At 39.6% G+C, this 14,409-nt stretch overlaps 1 protein-coding gene across 2 annotated transcripts in view; it reads right to left on the reverse strand.

Annotated features, from left to right (window-relative positions):
* Nucleotides 1–10,624: 10,624 nt before the first annotated feature.
* Nucleotides 10,625–14,409, reverse strand: part of golt1ba (golgi transport 1Ba) — a 29,149-nt gene continuing 25,364 nt past the window's right edge. Inside the window, exon 6 of one of the 2 annotated variants that reach the window (XM_080207211.1) lies at nt 10,625–12,619. Coding sequence is in view for 1 of the 2 variants with exons in the window: in XM_080207210.1 (XP_080063336.1) it covers nt 12,581–12,619 (39 nt within the window). In the remaining variant the exon portion in view is untranslated. The remainder of the gene's footprint in view (nt 12,620–14,409) is intronic. The other variant, XM_080207210.1, reaches the window with a different exon arrangement.

Below are 14,409 nucleotides of genomic sequence, written 5' to 3' on the forward strand. Positions count from 1 at the left end.
TTCTAAGTTATTGTGATTAAAGTTCAAACATACTTCATTGTGTGCGCGTTTTGGACAAGGTTTCCTTTCTTTCTCAAATGGCATGGGAGACCAAGCTAGGTTAATATTCAAAAGTAGTTTTATTACTCCTGGCTTTCTTTAAATTTGTTCAAGGGATGCCGATGTTGATCGCTGAGCCAGTGTTTACTGCCCATCCCTAATTGCCCCTTGAACTGTGTGGCTCGCTGGGCCATTTTGAGGGGGAATTTAAGATACATTGCTGTGGATCTGGAGTCACGGGTAAGAAAAAAAATCGGGTAAGGACGGAAGACTTCCCTCCCTAAAGGGGCATTAGCGAACATCATCTTAATTCCAGATTTTTATTGAATTCAAAGTTCACCATCTGCCATGGTGGGATTCGAACCTGGGTTCCCAGATTATGCTGGATCTCTGGATTATTAGTCCATGACAATACCACTGTTCTACTGCCTCCTCTATGAGAACTAAATGGAACTGATAAAGATGAATAGAGTGTATATTTAATACTTTTCCTTCTTGTAAATAGTGTTTTGTTGAAGCACTAAAGATTAACATTTTGCTAGGTTGTTTTCCGTTTGACATTTTGATCCCTGCAAATGAGCCCTTACCCTGACAAGCACACTCACCAGCATAACCTTATATCGCAGACAGAGAGATATTCTGTATTTGTATAACTTGGCAAGGTAGTCAGTGTTACTTTAGAAAACTGCAGAAGCAAATCATGTTTTGACAGGAATGTACTGCTCCGAAGCTAACACAATTAGGATTGACCTTTGCAGATCCCTAAAGAGTAAAGGTAATGACGCACCTGGAATCTGACAGCTTACATTAACTATACTTCCATTGGGCGCACAAAAGCAGTCCGGAACTCAGCGTTGCTCGAAGAGAGAAACCTTCGCATTTTGTGAACTTGTCATTCTTTGCAATAAACAACACACGGAAAATTGGTATGTGGATCAGAAAGATTAGTTCTTAAATGAATGAAAAAGAGGAAGTTACGACTGAGATCATTGAAAATTGAAGAACAAATGAGTTTTCATATAGTGGAACAGAAAGCATAAATGTGCCTTTATACTTCAAGTAAACATAAACTGGTTCAAAATAAATTTTAAAAATAATTGATTGTAAAATAAGAACTTGCCTCGAACAAAAACACTTTAAACAATATATTTCTTCATTTGATCAGCACACAACACTTATTTTATGAGTTGGTGTCCATTTATAAAGAACATATTTCATATTCCATGAGTTCTCGATCCATTTTTTCACCACTTTCTTTTATTCTTTCCTATTTTTACTCAAACCTCTAATGCCCTCTTCTTCAATTAAACTTTATTATGGTTTGTTCATGGGACATAGATGTCATTGGCTAGACCAGCATTTATTGCCCATCCCTAGTTGCCCTTGAGAAGGTGGTGCTGAACTGAGTGGCTTGCTGGGACGTTTGAGAGGGCAGTTGAGAGCCAACCACATAGCTGAGGATCTGAAGTCACATGTAGGCCAGACCAGTTAGGCCTGAATCTGCCAAAATCCACCGTTAGCCAGAATTACCCGTGCATGTTTCAGATATTTTATTTTTGCTAAAAATGTGAGCTGATAATGTTGTCATAAGGGAAAAAGGCATCTTGTATTGGCCTGTTCAATTGTGTATCTCCTCAACTGATCACGATTAAAGGTCGTGAAATTAACATCAGAAGGACAGAGAAAGAAATGTGAATTAAAATGATTAAATTCAATGCAAAACTTGATACAGAAAATGAAATAAAAAGAGAGGGAAAGGAAGGTTGTATTAAGAGTGAGATATATAAGCTACAAAATTGACTATTTCCTTAAATTTTACATTTTAAAAATGTTCCATCAATGAAGACCTAAAGAAAGTCCCAAACATGTATTAATTTTCAGTGACAAAGTTGCTCTAATCAAAGACTCAGCACATCATTAAAAGCGTTCCAAGGTTGAAGTTAGTTTCCACCATACAAATATAGCAATTTTGTGCCATTCAACACATGTCATTTGGGATGGCACAGTGGTTAGCACTGCTGCTTCACAGCTCCAGGGACCTGGGTTCAATTCCCGGCTCAGGTCACTGTCTGTGTGGAGTTTGCATATTCTCCCTGTGTCTGTGTGGGTTTCCTCTGGGTACTCTGGTTTCCTCCTACAGTCCAAAGATGTGTGGATTAGGTTGATTGGCCACGCTACAAAATTGCCCCTTAATGTCCTGAGATGCGTTGGTTAGAGGGATAAGTGAGTAAAATATGTAGGGCCTGGGTGGGGTTGTGTTCAGTGCAGACTTGATGGGTTGAAGGGCCTCTTTCTGCACTGTAGGATTTCTATGATATCAATGGTGAGACAGGCAGCAAAATGACTGACTTTCTTGCACAGCTAGCACTGGAGTAGTAAATATCAGGCAGAATCAGCATTTCTCATTTATCCGGATTGATTCCTGGGATGGGAGGGTTTTCCTTTGAGGAGCGATTGTGCAGAATGGGCTTTGAAGTGGGAAGATTTGGTAGGGGCGATGATACCAAGTTGTTTCCTTGGCTAGAGTGCCTGGTACTAAGGGGAATAGTCTCAGGATAAGAGCGTCAGCTATTTTTGACTGCGGGTGGAAAGTTTGTTTATCTTCAGAGAGTTGTGACTCTTTGAAATTCTCTACTGCAATAGAGCTGATGATGCTCAGTTGTTGAATATATTCAATTTTGGAATTGTTGTACTCTGTTGGGAAACCAAGAAATGGAGATCAGGAAGATAAGTAGAGTTAGGCCCAAAGTTCGGCCATGATTTTATTGAATGATGGAATAGTCTCGTCAGGATTTATGGCCCACTCGTGCTTTTATTTATGTTCTTGTCTAAAATTGCATGAACATGCTGCATTTGCTCAATAGCTCCATTTGTGCCACACAAGTGCCAGGCAATGACCATTTCCAATGAGAGAGAATCTAACTACACACGCCTTGACATTCATTGGCATTCCCATCAATAAATCCCCCACTAGTTACCATTGATCAGAAATTGAACACGACTAGCCAGATAAATTCTGTGGTCACAGGAGCAGAACAGAAGAGGCTTATGGTGAGATCTTACCTTCTGACTCTTCAAAGCCTGTCCACAATCTACAAGGCACAAGTTAAGAGTGTGATGGAATACTCTCCATTTGCTTGGATGGATGCAGCTCCAATAATGCTCGAGAAACTTGACACCATCCAGGACAAAGCAGCCCCCTTGATTAACATGCCATCCACAAACATCCACTCCCTCCACCACTGGCGAATAGTAGCAGCAGTGTGCACCATCCACAAGATGTACTGAAGGACTTCCAAATCCATGACCTGTACTATTTAGAAAGACAAGGGATATAGATACATGGGAAGAACACCACCTGCAAGGTCCCTTCCAAACCACTAACCATCCTGACTTGGAAATATATCACTGTATCTTCACTGTCGCCGGGTCAAAATCCTGAAGGTCACTCCTTAGCAGCACTGTGGGTGTACCTTCACTATACGGACAGCTCGCCATCACCTTCTCAAGAGCAATTAGGGATGGGCAATAAACGTTAGCCCAGCCAGCAAAGCCCACATCCTTTGAATGAATAAAAAAATTAAAAAGGCTTAAAAAAATTGCACCTGAAGTATTCAATAAATTAATATTTAATGATGTAATGAATCACATTTACTGTTCGACAACCACTAGTCAAGAAAAAAATAATTTTACAAGTGTGGGACATTATTCCTTCAGAAGCAAATTGGTATTGAAGATTTTTAAAGAATCTTTTTTTCAGTTTCTCTGCCTGCCTCACTTTTATATCTCCTGTAATCTCAGCTGTATGTTGCAATCCCCCTTTTGCTTTCTGAACACCAAATAAACCAAATTTATAGTTCTTGCTTTATACTTCCTGGTTTGAACTTCACTCTTTTTCACCCCTATAGAGGGTGCACACTAAAGGTGATGTAGAATTAAGAGACACTTTCCACTGAAACCTAGAAAAGCACGTGTGTCACCTGTCAGTGAAAGGAAGGCTGAGTACTTCAGCCTAAGGGTAGTAAGGATGTGGAATGCCCTGCCTGCAGCAGTTGTGGGGCGTTCAAATGGTCAGTGGATTGGCATATGGATAACATTGGAATAGTTTAGGTTAGAGGGTCATTAGATTGGTTCCGCTGGTCGGCGCAACATCGAGGGCCAAAGGGCCTGTACTGCGCTGTAATGTTCTATTCCTTTCTCAGTGCCAGCAAAATCCAGGTAATGCTATCACCACCCAGCACCAAACCTTTTGTATGAGCTGCACGGTGGTACAGTGGTTAACACTGCTGCCTCAGTGCCAGGGATCTGGATTCAATTCTGGCCTTGGATGACTGCCAGTGTGGAGTTTGCAGATTTTCCACATGTCTGCATGGGTTTCCTCCAGGTGTTCCGGTTTCCTCCCACACTCCAAATATGTCCAGGTTAGGTGGACTGGCCAGGCTAGATTATTCCTCAGTGTCCCAGGATGTGTCGGTTAGATGGATTAGCCATGGTAAATGTGTGCGGTTATAGGTATAGGGCAGGGGAAAGGGCCTGGGTAAGATGCTCTGTCAGACAGTCGGTGCAGACTCAATGGGGCAAATGGCCTTTTCTGCACTGTAGGGACTCTATCATTCTTCTTTGAATTTCATATTCAAACTCCCAGGCAAATTTTGCATTCAAAATTTTAAGGATATATATCAAGTAAACGGCAGTGCACACTTTGAATTTTTGAATGCAGGAAATTTTAGTTCGAAATGGTCTATTAGGATACAAGATTGTTTTCAAACACTAATGAGTCAGGACTTGGACTGATGAAAAGACACACCCAATATCTATTTTTTAATTCTGGCTATAACTGCACACATTCTGGGGAGGTGGGGGCAGTGAATTGAATGTACAAAATTCAAAAAACGTCAACCTCTATTAAGGCATACTAAAAATGTTTCCCTACATTGCAAATGAACTTGACCTTTTCAAAAATATAGATATATACAAGGGAACTGTCAGCAATGTTTACTGAATATGCCAAAAGGGTTTTAAATATCCTAAACATAAGGTTATGCTGTAAATAATAGTTTGTTCATTGCAGTATTGTACATATTATCATCAACACTAAACTTTTAATTCACGGATAACCTTGTGGACCAAGTTTGCACTATTTTATGATTCAATTAGAATTTTTTATTTATATTAAGTGAATGAAAATTACGATACCACTTCAATATAATTTCTACCTCAATTCATCATCTCACTAAATCTTATTAAATCACATTTGTGCTATTCTGCTCAGTCTGCAAGTCTAGCCAGCTAATATGTCCAAATTACCATGACACAAGATAACTACAGTGAAGTATTATTTTGTTGACTGCTACTCTACAATGGTTAGACATATTGAGCATCAAGTCTAAGATTAGTTAATGACTTCCAACTTTATACTTAGTTGTTTCAATAGCATGCTATACATTTATTATCCATTATTTATTACCCATTATTATATTCCACTGTGTAATACTTCACATTTCTCTGTTAAATGCCATTGAAGTTTTTAAAATTTAAGTTTATTTATTATTATCACAAGTAGGCTTACATTAGCACTGCAATGAAGTTACTGTGAAAATCCCCTAGTTGTCACACTAGTGCCTGTTCGGGTACACTGAGGGAGAATTCAGCGTGGCCAATACACCTGACCAGCATGTCTTCCGCACTGTAGGAGGAAACCACAGCACCCGCAGGAAACCCATGCGGACACAGGGAGAATGTGCAGACTCCACACAGACAGCAACCCAAGCCCAGAATCTAACCTGGCACTGAGGCAGCAGTGCTAATCAGTGTGCCGCCATGCCCACTTATGAATTCTGTCAAATGTATCCAATAATTTAAAGTTTGGTGGTCAATTTCATTGAAGCAGTATAGCTCAAGATTTGTATTCTGGATTACGCACCAATAAGATAGAAATCATAGAATCTCTAAGTGCAGAAAGAGGCCATTCAGCCCACTGAGTCTGCACCAACAACAGTCCCACCCAGGCCTCATCCCTGTCATCCCACATATTTACCCCACTAATCCCAGGACACTAAGAGGCAATTTAGCAAGACCAATCTAGCCCAAATATCTTTGGACTGTGTGATGAAAATGGACACCCAGAGGAAACCCACACAGTGGGGAGAATGTGCAAACTCCACACAGACAGTGGGAATCAAACCAGGTTCCTAGAGCAGTTCTAACCACTGTGCCACCACAACCAATAACCACAAGCAATTTCAAAGTCTAGACCAATGATAGATAGCCACTAGCTTTATTAATGTGGTAGATTGTCAACATAAAAACAGGAAAATAAATGAAAGTAGCTCAGAAGCATCATATTCGGCTCAAAACTTTAACCTGGTTTCTCTCTCCATAGATGCTGAACATTTCCAGCATTTTTGTTTTATAATAATAGGATATCTCTGTATATCATTGATATGTGAGGTTTGTCCAAAGGTGTGCAGGTTAGGTGGATTGGCTGTGCTAAATTGCCCCTTAGTGTCCCATGATGTGTGGGTTAGGGGGATTAGTGGGGTAAATATGTGAGGTTAAGGGATTGGACCTTGGTGGGATGCTCGGTTGAAGAGCTAGTGCACCCTCTGCCTCCTAATCTCATGTGGACAGACCTTCGCTGACATTGAGTGTTTTCTGTGCTGGATTAATTGTGGGGCCACTTGTGGTTGCAAGACTGGCCATGGCCAATCCACCTACCTTGTACATCTTTGGACTGTGGGAGGAAACCAGAGCACCCAGAGGAAACCCACACAGGCATGGGGAGAGCATGCAAACTCCTTTCATTGTAGCAGCAAATTTTTCCTTAAAAAAATGCCGAGGCATTTGTCTCTACTATATTGACTGGAACTTTAGTCCACACGTTGCTGACATTGAAGAAATATTTAGATGAGTACTTGAAATGCCATAGCATACAAGGCTATGGGTCAAGTACTGGAAAATGGGATAAAAATACATAAATGTTTGGTGCCTGGTGTGGACATGATGGACCAAAGAGCCTCTTACCATGCTATAAAACTCTATGACTATACTACCGCATCAATAAGCATACAATATTGACACCCAACAACAAAATGGAATTCCCATTTATTCTTGCAAAGCAATGAGATTTTAATAATTTATTTCCAGTCCAAGATGAGACTGACAATAACTAGTTTACTGACTTACCTCCTCATAGTGCCAGGGACTCGGGTTCGATTCATTGATTGGGTCACTGTGTGGAGTCTGCACATCATCCCCGTGTGTGTAGGTTTCCTTCGGGTGTTTCGGTTTCCTCCCACAATCCAAAAAACATGGTTAGGTGAATTAGCTGTGCCAAATTCTCCCTCAGTGTATCCAAACAGGAGCTGGCGACTAGGGGATTTTCACAGTAACTTCATTGCAGTGTGAATGTAAGCCTACTTGTGACTAAGAATTAAACTTTATTTTTGTTTTACGACATAGGAATTTGCTGCAAAGATTTTGGTTCATAAATCCAAGCGATGGAACTAGCCTCAGATTTATCAGATAGTGCAAAATGTTACTGAAGTCACCAAAACTACTTTTAATTTCTTGGAATGTTGCTAACCTTCTAAGAGAAATCACCTTTGCTTTGAGGGATCAATTTACAGTTGGCTCTAAATGTTCAGAGGGTGACGAAAGTCAACATTCTTTTAGGAATATCTCCAGGTTATCAGAGAAAATACCTTCAGCAAGCTCAAGATTCTTCACTGCTAGAAGTTGTTTCGAGTATTTTGTTGACTCCTCCAGGAGTTAAAGGAATGAAATATGACCAGCCCACATCCCTCTGCATCTGGTGTACCTTATCCTTGCAGGTCATACGGCCAGTGGCACAGATTCAATTCCATCCTCAAGTCTGTGTGTGTGTGAGAAGTTTGCACGTTCTCCCTATGGGCATGGGTTTCCTCCAGGTGCTAGTTAAAACCATATTCATTTCCCTGAGCTGCATTGTGTGATAACTATGAGCTGCATTTGACTTAGAGTTACAAAATTGGATGTTCTTTCGGAAAAGGGGGTATCCACGTGAGTTCAAGGAACGTGGGTACAGTTTGGGAACAAAAGGTAATCTCAGAGAAATGGTGTGTTTAACCATTCATATACTTAAGTGTCATATTGTATTATGCTGCGATGTTGAGTAGAATGTTAGAATTTGGCGGTTTGTAAAATTATAAAAAAAATGTAAAATTGCATGGTCTGTTAAAAAGGTAGCTTCTTTTCTGTACTTGAGTTTTTTTAAAAAAAGTGCAGGTGCACGCAGTATATAGACTGAAACACTGGGCAGAATTTGACCGGTATATCCGCCCAGGATTCATAAGATCCCACCCGAGGCCAATGGGGAATGCTGTTCTCCGAGCCTTGCCTGCACCCAGAATCGGGGCAGGCATGCCAGTAAAATTCCAGCCGTTGTATCGAAAGGCTAGGCAGTAGTGTTTCCAAGATAACAGGCAGTTTTTAAAGTTTACCCAGTCAGTTTAAATTAGGCATTTGAATAACAGTAGCCTGAATTTGATGTTTTGGTAATATGTAAACCAATCTTATAGTGGGGATGTTGCTATATCAGAGGTATAAGAGCCAGCTCCCAGCTAGAGAACCAGCCAGGAACTGCCTCTGCTAGTGTATAGCCATATTAGACTAATTTTGGACTGAGAGGGGACCAGACTAATAAATTAACTTTAAATGGTAACACTAATATAAATGCCAAGACTAGAAGAAACAATCACACAATCCAAATATCAGGAAGAGAGTGCCTCGATCATGTCCCTCACAAGTGATAGATTGTGAAAGAATTGTCAAAACATAAAGACTGCGTTGTACTGACGATATATGCATGATAGTTCAAGCTGCTCAACACAGCAAAGGATCAGAGGATTAGAGAGTAGCACCGTCCAGAGTAAAGTTGTAGTCTATGGTCAGTACACAGTCTAGACTGAATTTGAAATAGTCTCATGCAAGACCACATTTGGCCTGTGCAGCATTGAAGCCTACTAGAAGTTATGCCAAATGTAAACCTCAAAATCTCATCACTGAACTGCTTCAAAAATTTACAAATGCTTAACTTGTGAATAATATTTATTTAGAATGTGTCTTTGAGTCAATCAATTTTGAAGATTTTATGAAAAGAATTAAAGGGAGGATGTAGGTCATGAGTGTGGTGTCCATCTCTTTATGACAGTACAGCAGAAAAGTCACTCGGCTTGAGGGAGCGATGGGAACAGAGAATGATCACCAGAGGGTAGAGGCCTCTCTCTATCAAAATAGATCTGAAAGTCATGGAATATAAAGATTCGAGAAACCTAGCAGGCTGCAAATCCCTACACAAGTTCTTCATCAATAAAGAGAAACTTTGTTCTGAATTAAGCCTGAATGCTCCAGATGACGCCTTAAGTGTCACTATATAACATACTCTGCAACTTTGTGTCTTGGCCCAGACTTCACCTCTGCTGAAACTACTTTTATCAGTCCCAGACTCAAATCCTTAACAGCCTCCCTACTACTGAAATCCACTTCTGACATCCTGGTCTGGCTCAACCAGCCCTATCCATACCAATTTCTACTGCCTTCCTTTGCCTAAATATTCCCAAACCCTTGCCTGATTTTAAAATCTCTCATTCTACCTGCTACAACCCTCCCAATCAGTTTAGATAGATATTCCACCTTCTCAACCTGACTTACTGTGCACCTACTGCTCTCATCTCCGTAGTTCAGTCTTCAAACGTTAACTCTCTATTTGGGGAATTTTCATCACTAAACCACTAGCTTGTTTCTTATCTCCCCAGTTTCAAAATTGTCCTAAAAATCCTCTCTTGCATTGCCTGCTGTCAATTCTCCTGACATACTTCACAATTTCTTATTCTGTATCAATCCCATGAAGCAAGTTATTGTTTTGCAATAAGAGTAATGACAACATGACAGGCCTAGGAATTGTATCACAGATATCCAAGATAGCGCTACAGAATCTTGCCGTTGAAATGGAAAAATGCATTGCTTATATCTGAATAACCATGCCTTATTTCAGAATCAGACCTCCCCAGTTGTTAGGATATTGGAACTTCAAACACAACAGAAGTTGACAGATGAGGAATAATGGGGGGGGGGGGGGTGGCAGGCAATGAGATTTCGCTTTTCCCAGAGGTCACCTAAAATGTTGTTGAATCCTTTCCCTTTTCATAGTGCATGCAGACATTAGTTAACTGTAGTATATGTGCAACATAGCTTTGGTGATCAAACCCAGCAAAAAAGACAAACTCCAGACTAGCCACAAAGTGAATTCAAATATCTTCAAAATACACTTACGCGATATTTTTGATTCAGAACACCAGTACTACCACAGTTGCTGATCTGCTGCACTGCCAATATTTGGCTTATTTTAGCTGCTTCACGAAGACAGGTTAGAGTCATTTTTTTCAAGACTGTAGTTTACTAACGTGTCCTTTACACAAGTACCCACCTGCTTGGAGGTCCGTGGAGACCAGAACGATGGATTCTGCAATGTTGGTTTTAAACACACTGAGGTGGGACACAGGCTAGGCTTGAGACTTTTGTGCTCCCGCAAACCTGTTAATTTTAGGGACATCAGATTTCTTTAATTTCTTCACTACAGTGCTCATGAAATCAGGATAAATTCTATTTTCCAACTTAAAGCCATCTTTAAAGACAAATTGTAAAACAGAAAGACCTGCATTCTCATGACAGAGATGGAATAGATGAAAAAGAGATGCACACAATGATTTCCTGACTTCCTCCCCACAATCAATTTAATACAACAGTATAAAAGATTTGTTCAACAAGGTGTGTAAGTTTGGAAGGATTGGCATATTAAATACATGCAAACTTTTCTTTTCAGTACAATAGAAAAATGTGGACAACCATAATTAACTTTTATTTTCTTTCTGCAGTCTAGAAAGATGACAATGTCATGTTCTGGGCACATATTCACAAAGGATGCACAACGCATTGACTTCCGCTCTCAAGGTGGACAGCGGCATACAAAAAAAAATGCAATTCTGACACGTTTCGCACTTGCCATGTACATTGCAAACAAACTCTACCTACTTTGTGCTGGAACGAGTACTAGAATTTGCAGTCTTGGTTTGGTGTGCACACAAACTTGAATTATATTCCTATCAAATTTGAATTTTTGTTTTTTCTTCCAAAATACACCCTCATTCTTGATTACATTCTTGGCTGATTTTCCCCCAGTAGTTTATGCTGCCAGCTGAGCTAGCATCTTAGACACAATTACTTATGAAAGCGTACATTCCATGAAACTTGCACCAGCTGTTCTGGTGGTTTCATACTGTCTCACTTAGTTTTGACGACATTTGGTTTCTGAAGTTGCAAAGTCAACAAACGCCCTGATGGCCAATGAAGCAACATAAATGTTAACATTAGTCTTTTCAATATTTCAAACAAGTGATCTGATATATCAGTTCAGATGGCATCAACCTCTAATTCTAAGAGAGGTGAACTTTTTGATCGAGAATTATACCCATGCCAGAGGAAGTCAGTTATTTTTTTACTACTCCTGCCAATTCTTCCATTGGCAGATAAATATCGGGACTACAAAAACCTGCACAGATAAGGAAAACACACTTAGTAACAACTACATTATGAAGGGAACATTTTGTTAAAAAAGTTAGTGATAATCTTTTGCTTCAAACATTTATTTACAATAGTTTAACACCGAGAAGAACTTGCATGTTTGAAAAGATAACCTTTCTTTTTAAAAAAAAAATCTGCTACCTATAATCACCAGTTAAAGGTACATAATAAGTCAGATGCCCGTTTGCACAAAATTCCTGCCAAGTGAGGCAGTCACAAAAGATAAAAACTCATCATTAACCTGGTCTTCGCAGGTACAACAAGAGACAATGACGTGATCAAAAATAACTGCAGGGAGAGAGAGACACACACAATTGGGGCAAGACAATCGTGAATGCAAGCTAGTTATTTTATCTGAAAGATAAGATCAGCCATGCATATATTTTTAAGTGAAAAATGGGACAAGGCTTCTTCCATTCAAGTGTTTCAAAATTTGACTTGCAAACCAAGAAGTGGCAAGGTGAGATGGAGTCCTTCTGATTTTTCAAACTCGTTTTGGTTGAACAAAGGTTCAATGTTATAAAAATTAAGGTGTTCCTTCTAAGTCAGTCTTGCTTGGTCCAACTCACCCTGCGTACGGTCCACTTCTTTCCAGATAGTCATTGAGCAGCATTGACGGTGGTAGTCGTGGAGCCCTCAGCCCATCTTACCCTTCCTGGTGGACGATGGTGGTGCAAAGCATCCCACCCAAAGAGACATTGAGAACACGGGGGAGGGGAGGAAAGGTCAAAAAGAGTGGAATTCAAAGCCATGACCAGCTTTCCCCCCTCTATGACAAAATATTTTGTAACAAAGAATGTTATCAAGTTTTATTTGCTCCTACACAGGTAACTCAGTAAAATATAAATTTAGAAATGTTTGCCTCAGGTAAACCTTATAAATATATTATACAGTATACTTCTGTAGTTGTCCATCCAGTCTGTTATACCATGCTGTTGCTTTCACCAACTTTATCTACAAACTGCAAAAATAAAAAGGAAATTGTAATTAACCAAAATATAAGCAAGAGGTGTTATTACATTAGATTTAAATATTCAATAATGTTCATACTATTGTCTTACATCAGTGACAATTAGGATGCGTATTGAAAACTCATTGCTGCACTGCCTATGTACAAAATCAATACAGTTAACTCACTTCACACCATGCACTGACCTGAAGAGCAGGACTAAAACCAAACTAACTCCTAGACTCCTTTTATCATAGAAATCATTTAAATCAAGTAAATGATATCCTTTGAAGGCATTATTGATTTAACTTGACTGCACATTTAACATTAGGTTATATTGAACTGGAAGTTGAATTGTGCTTATGATCATAACTTTGGCAGTCCTCCATGTGTGAAAACAACTTTCTGCAGCAAAGTAAATTAGAAAGTTTCTGATCAGGGCAAGCTTCTCAGGAGGTATTTTCTCCCTTTTCCCAGTGAAGTCTATGCTACACTACATCGGATGCCACCTGTTTCCAGCTCTAAAACCAGCTAACAGTTCAGCACACTACTACCACGATTACATTCCAATTAGTTCAGCAGCCATCACGGGGTCAAACAAGTCGATTGCATTATTGCTGGAGTTGATTTAGCTGGGCTGTCTTGTTAAATGTATATCCCTGGAAAAGAACTGAAAAATAGTCAAGGGGGAAATCAGTTTTTAAAAAATGTGCAGAAGCCAGAAAGGGGAAGAAGAGAGATTGGAAGAAAGAACTAAAACCTGTGGTAGGGTAGAGGGCAGAAGTGATATTGGATGGGTGGTATACAGAAGATGGGTCTATAGGAGTTGCAAATACCAAAAGCAGAACTGTTATAAGGACCTACTCGCAAAATAATGGGAAGACTGGTTTGAATCTCAAATTGTTGAGCTCAGTATTGAACCTGGAAATTTATTAAATCACATCTCTAACCCTTTCCAGTTGATAAAAAGGTCACTGATCTAAAACATTAACTCTCCATAAATGTTATCTAACCTGCTGACTATTTCCTGTATTTTTATTCCATGTTCTTCCATTATTCTTGATTCTTATTGTCCAAGATACTCCTAGTAATCCTTTCAACCAACTCATGTGGTTAGTTTCTTTCACTTCATAAACTTTCATCAACTATTGTCCTATTTTTAACCTTCCATGTTGTGCTTAGTCTTCCAAAAACAGAAGCCAGTCCAATCCTTCTGTTCCTGAATCACAGCAAACATTCCATGACTACTTTGGTAGTCAGTCTTCATACTTTGAACACAAATGTAGATTAACAACAGGCATTCATAATCCAAAGCAACAGTATGAAAGATACTGAGTGCATGGGGATACAAACTGGGGCTGTAATTAGTACAGAGGTACAGGATCATAGAATCCCTACAGCACAGAAAGAGGCCATTTGGCTTATCATGTCTGCACTGACTCTCCAATACAGCACCTTACTCAGGCCCTATAGTGCCACATATAATCCAACTCCTCTAACCTGTAGATCTTGGCACACTATGGAACAATTCAGCATGGCCAATCCACCTAACTTGCACATCTTTTAAAGAGATCCTTTTCCATAATTATCTGAATAGTAAGCTTTCTAATCTAACTTATAGTGAGGGAGAGAGGGACAGTGCAGTTTACAACATAATAGTACTTCCAGCAGGTTTCTTGTCTAGTTCCCTGATCAAGGAATATGCACAGCACAATGATACTTTAGCAAAAGGAAATAGAAAATAAGATAAAACATCTCACTAATGGACTACGAGAATGTTTCAAATACTCAACTACTCATTG

The sequence above is a fragment of the Carcharhinus amblyrhynchos genome, chromosome 19 (assembly GCF_965287045.1).
Source record: "Carcharhinus amblyrhynchos chromosome 19, sCarAmb.v2.hapA, whole genome shotgun sequence".
Lineage (NCBI taxonomy): Eukaryota > Metazoa > Chordata > Chondrichthyes > Carcharhiniformes > Carcharhinidae > Carcharhinus > Carcharhinus amblyrhynchos.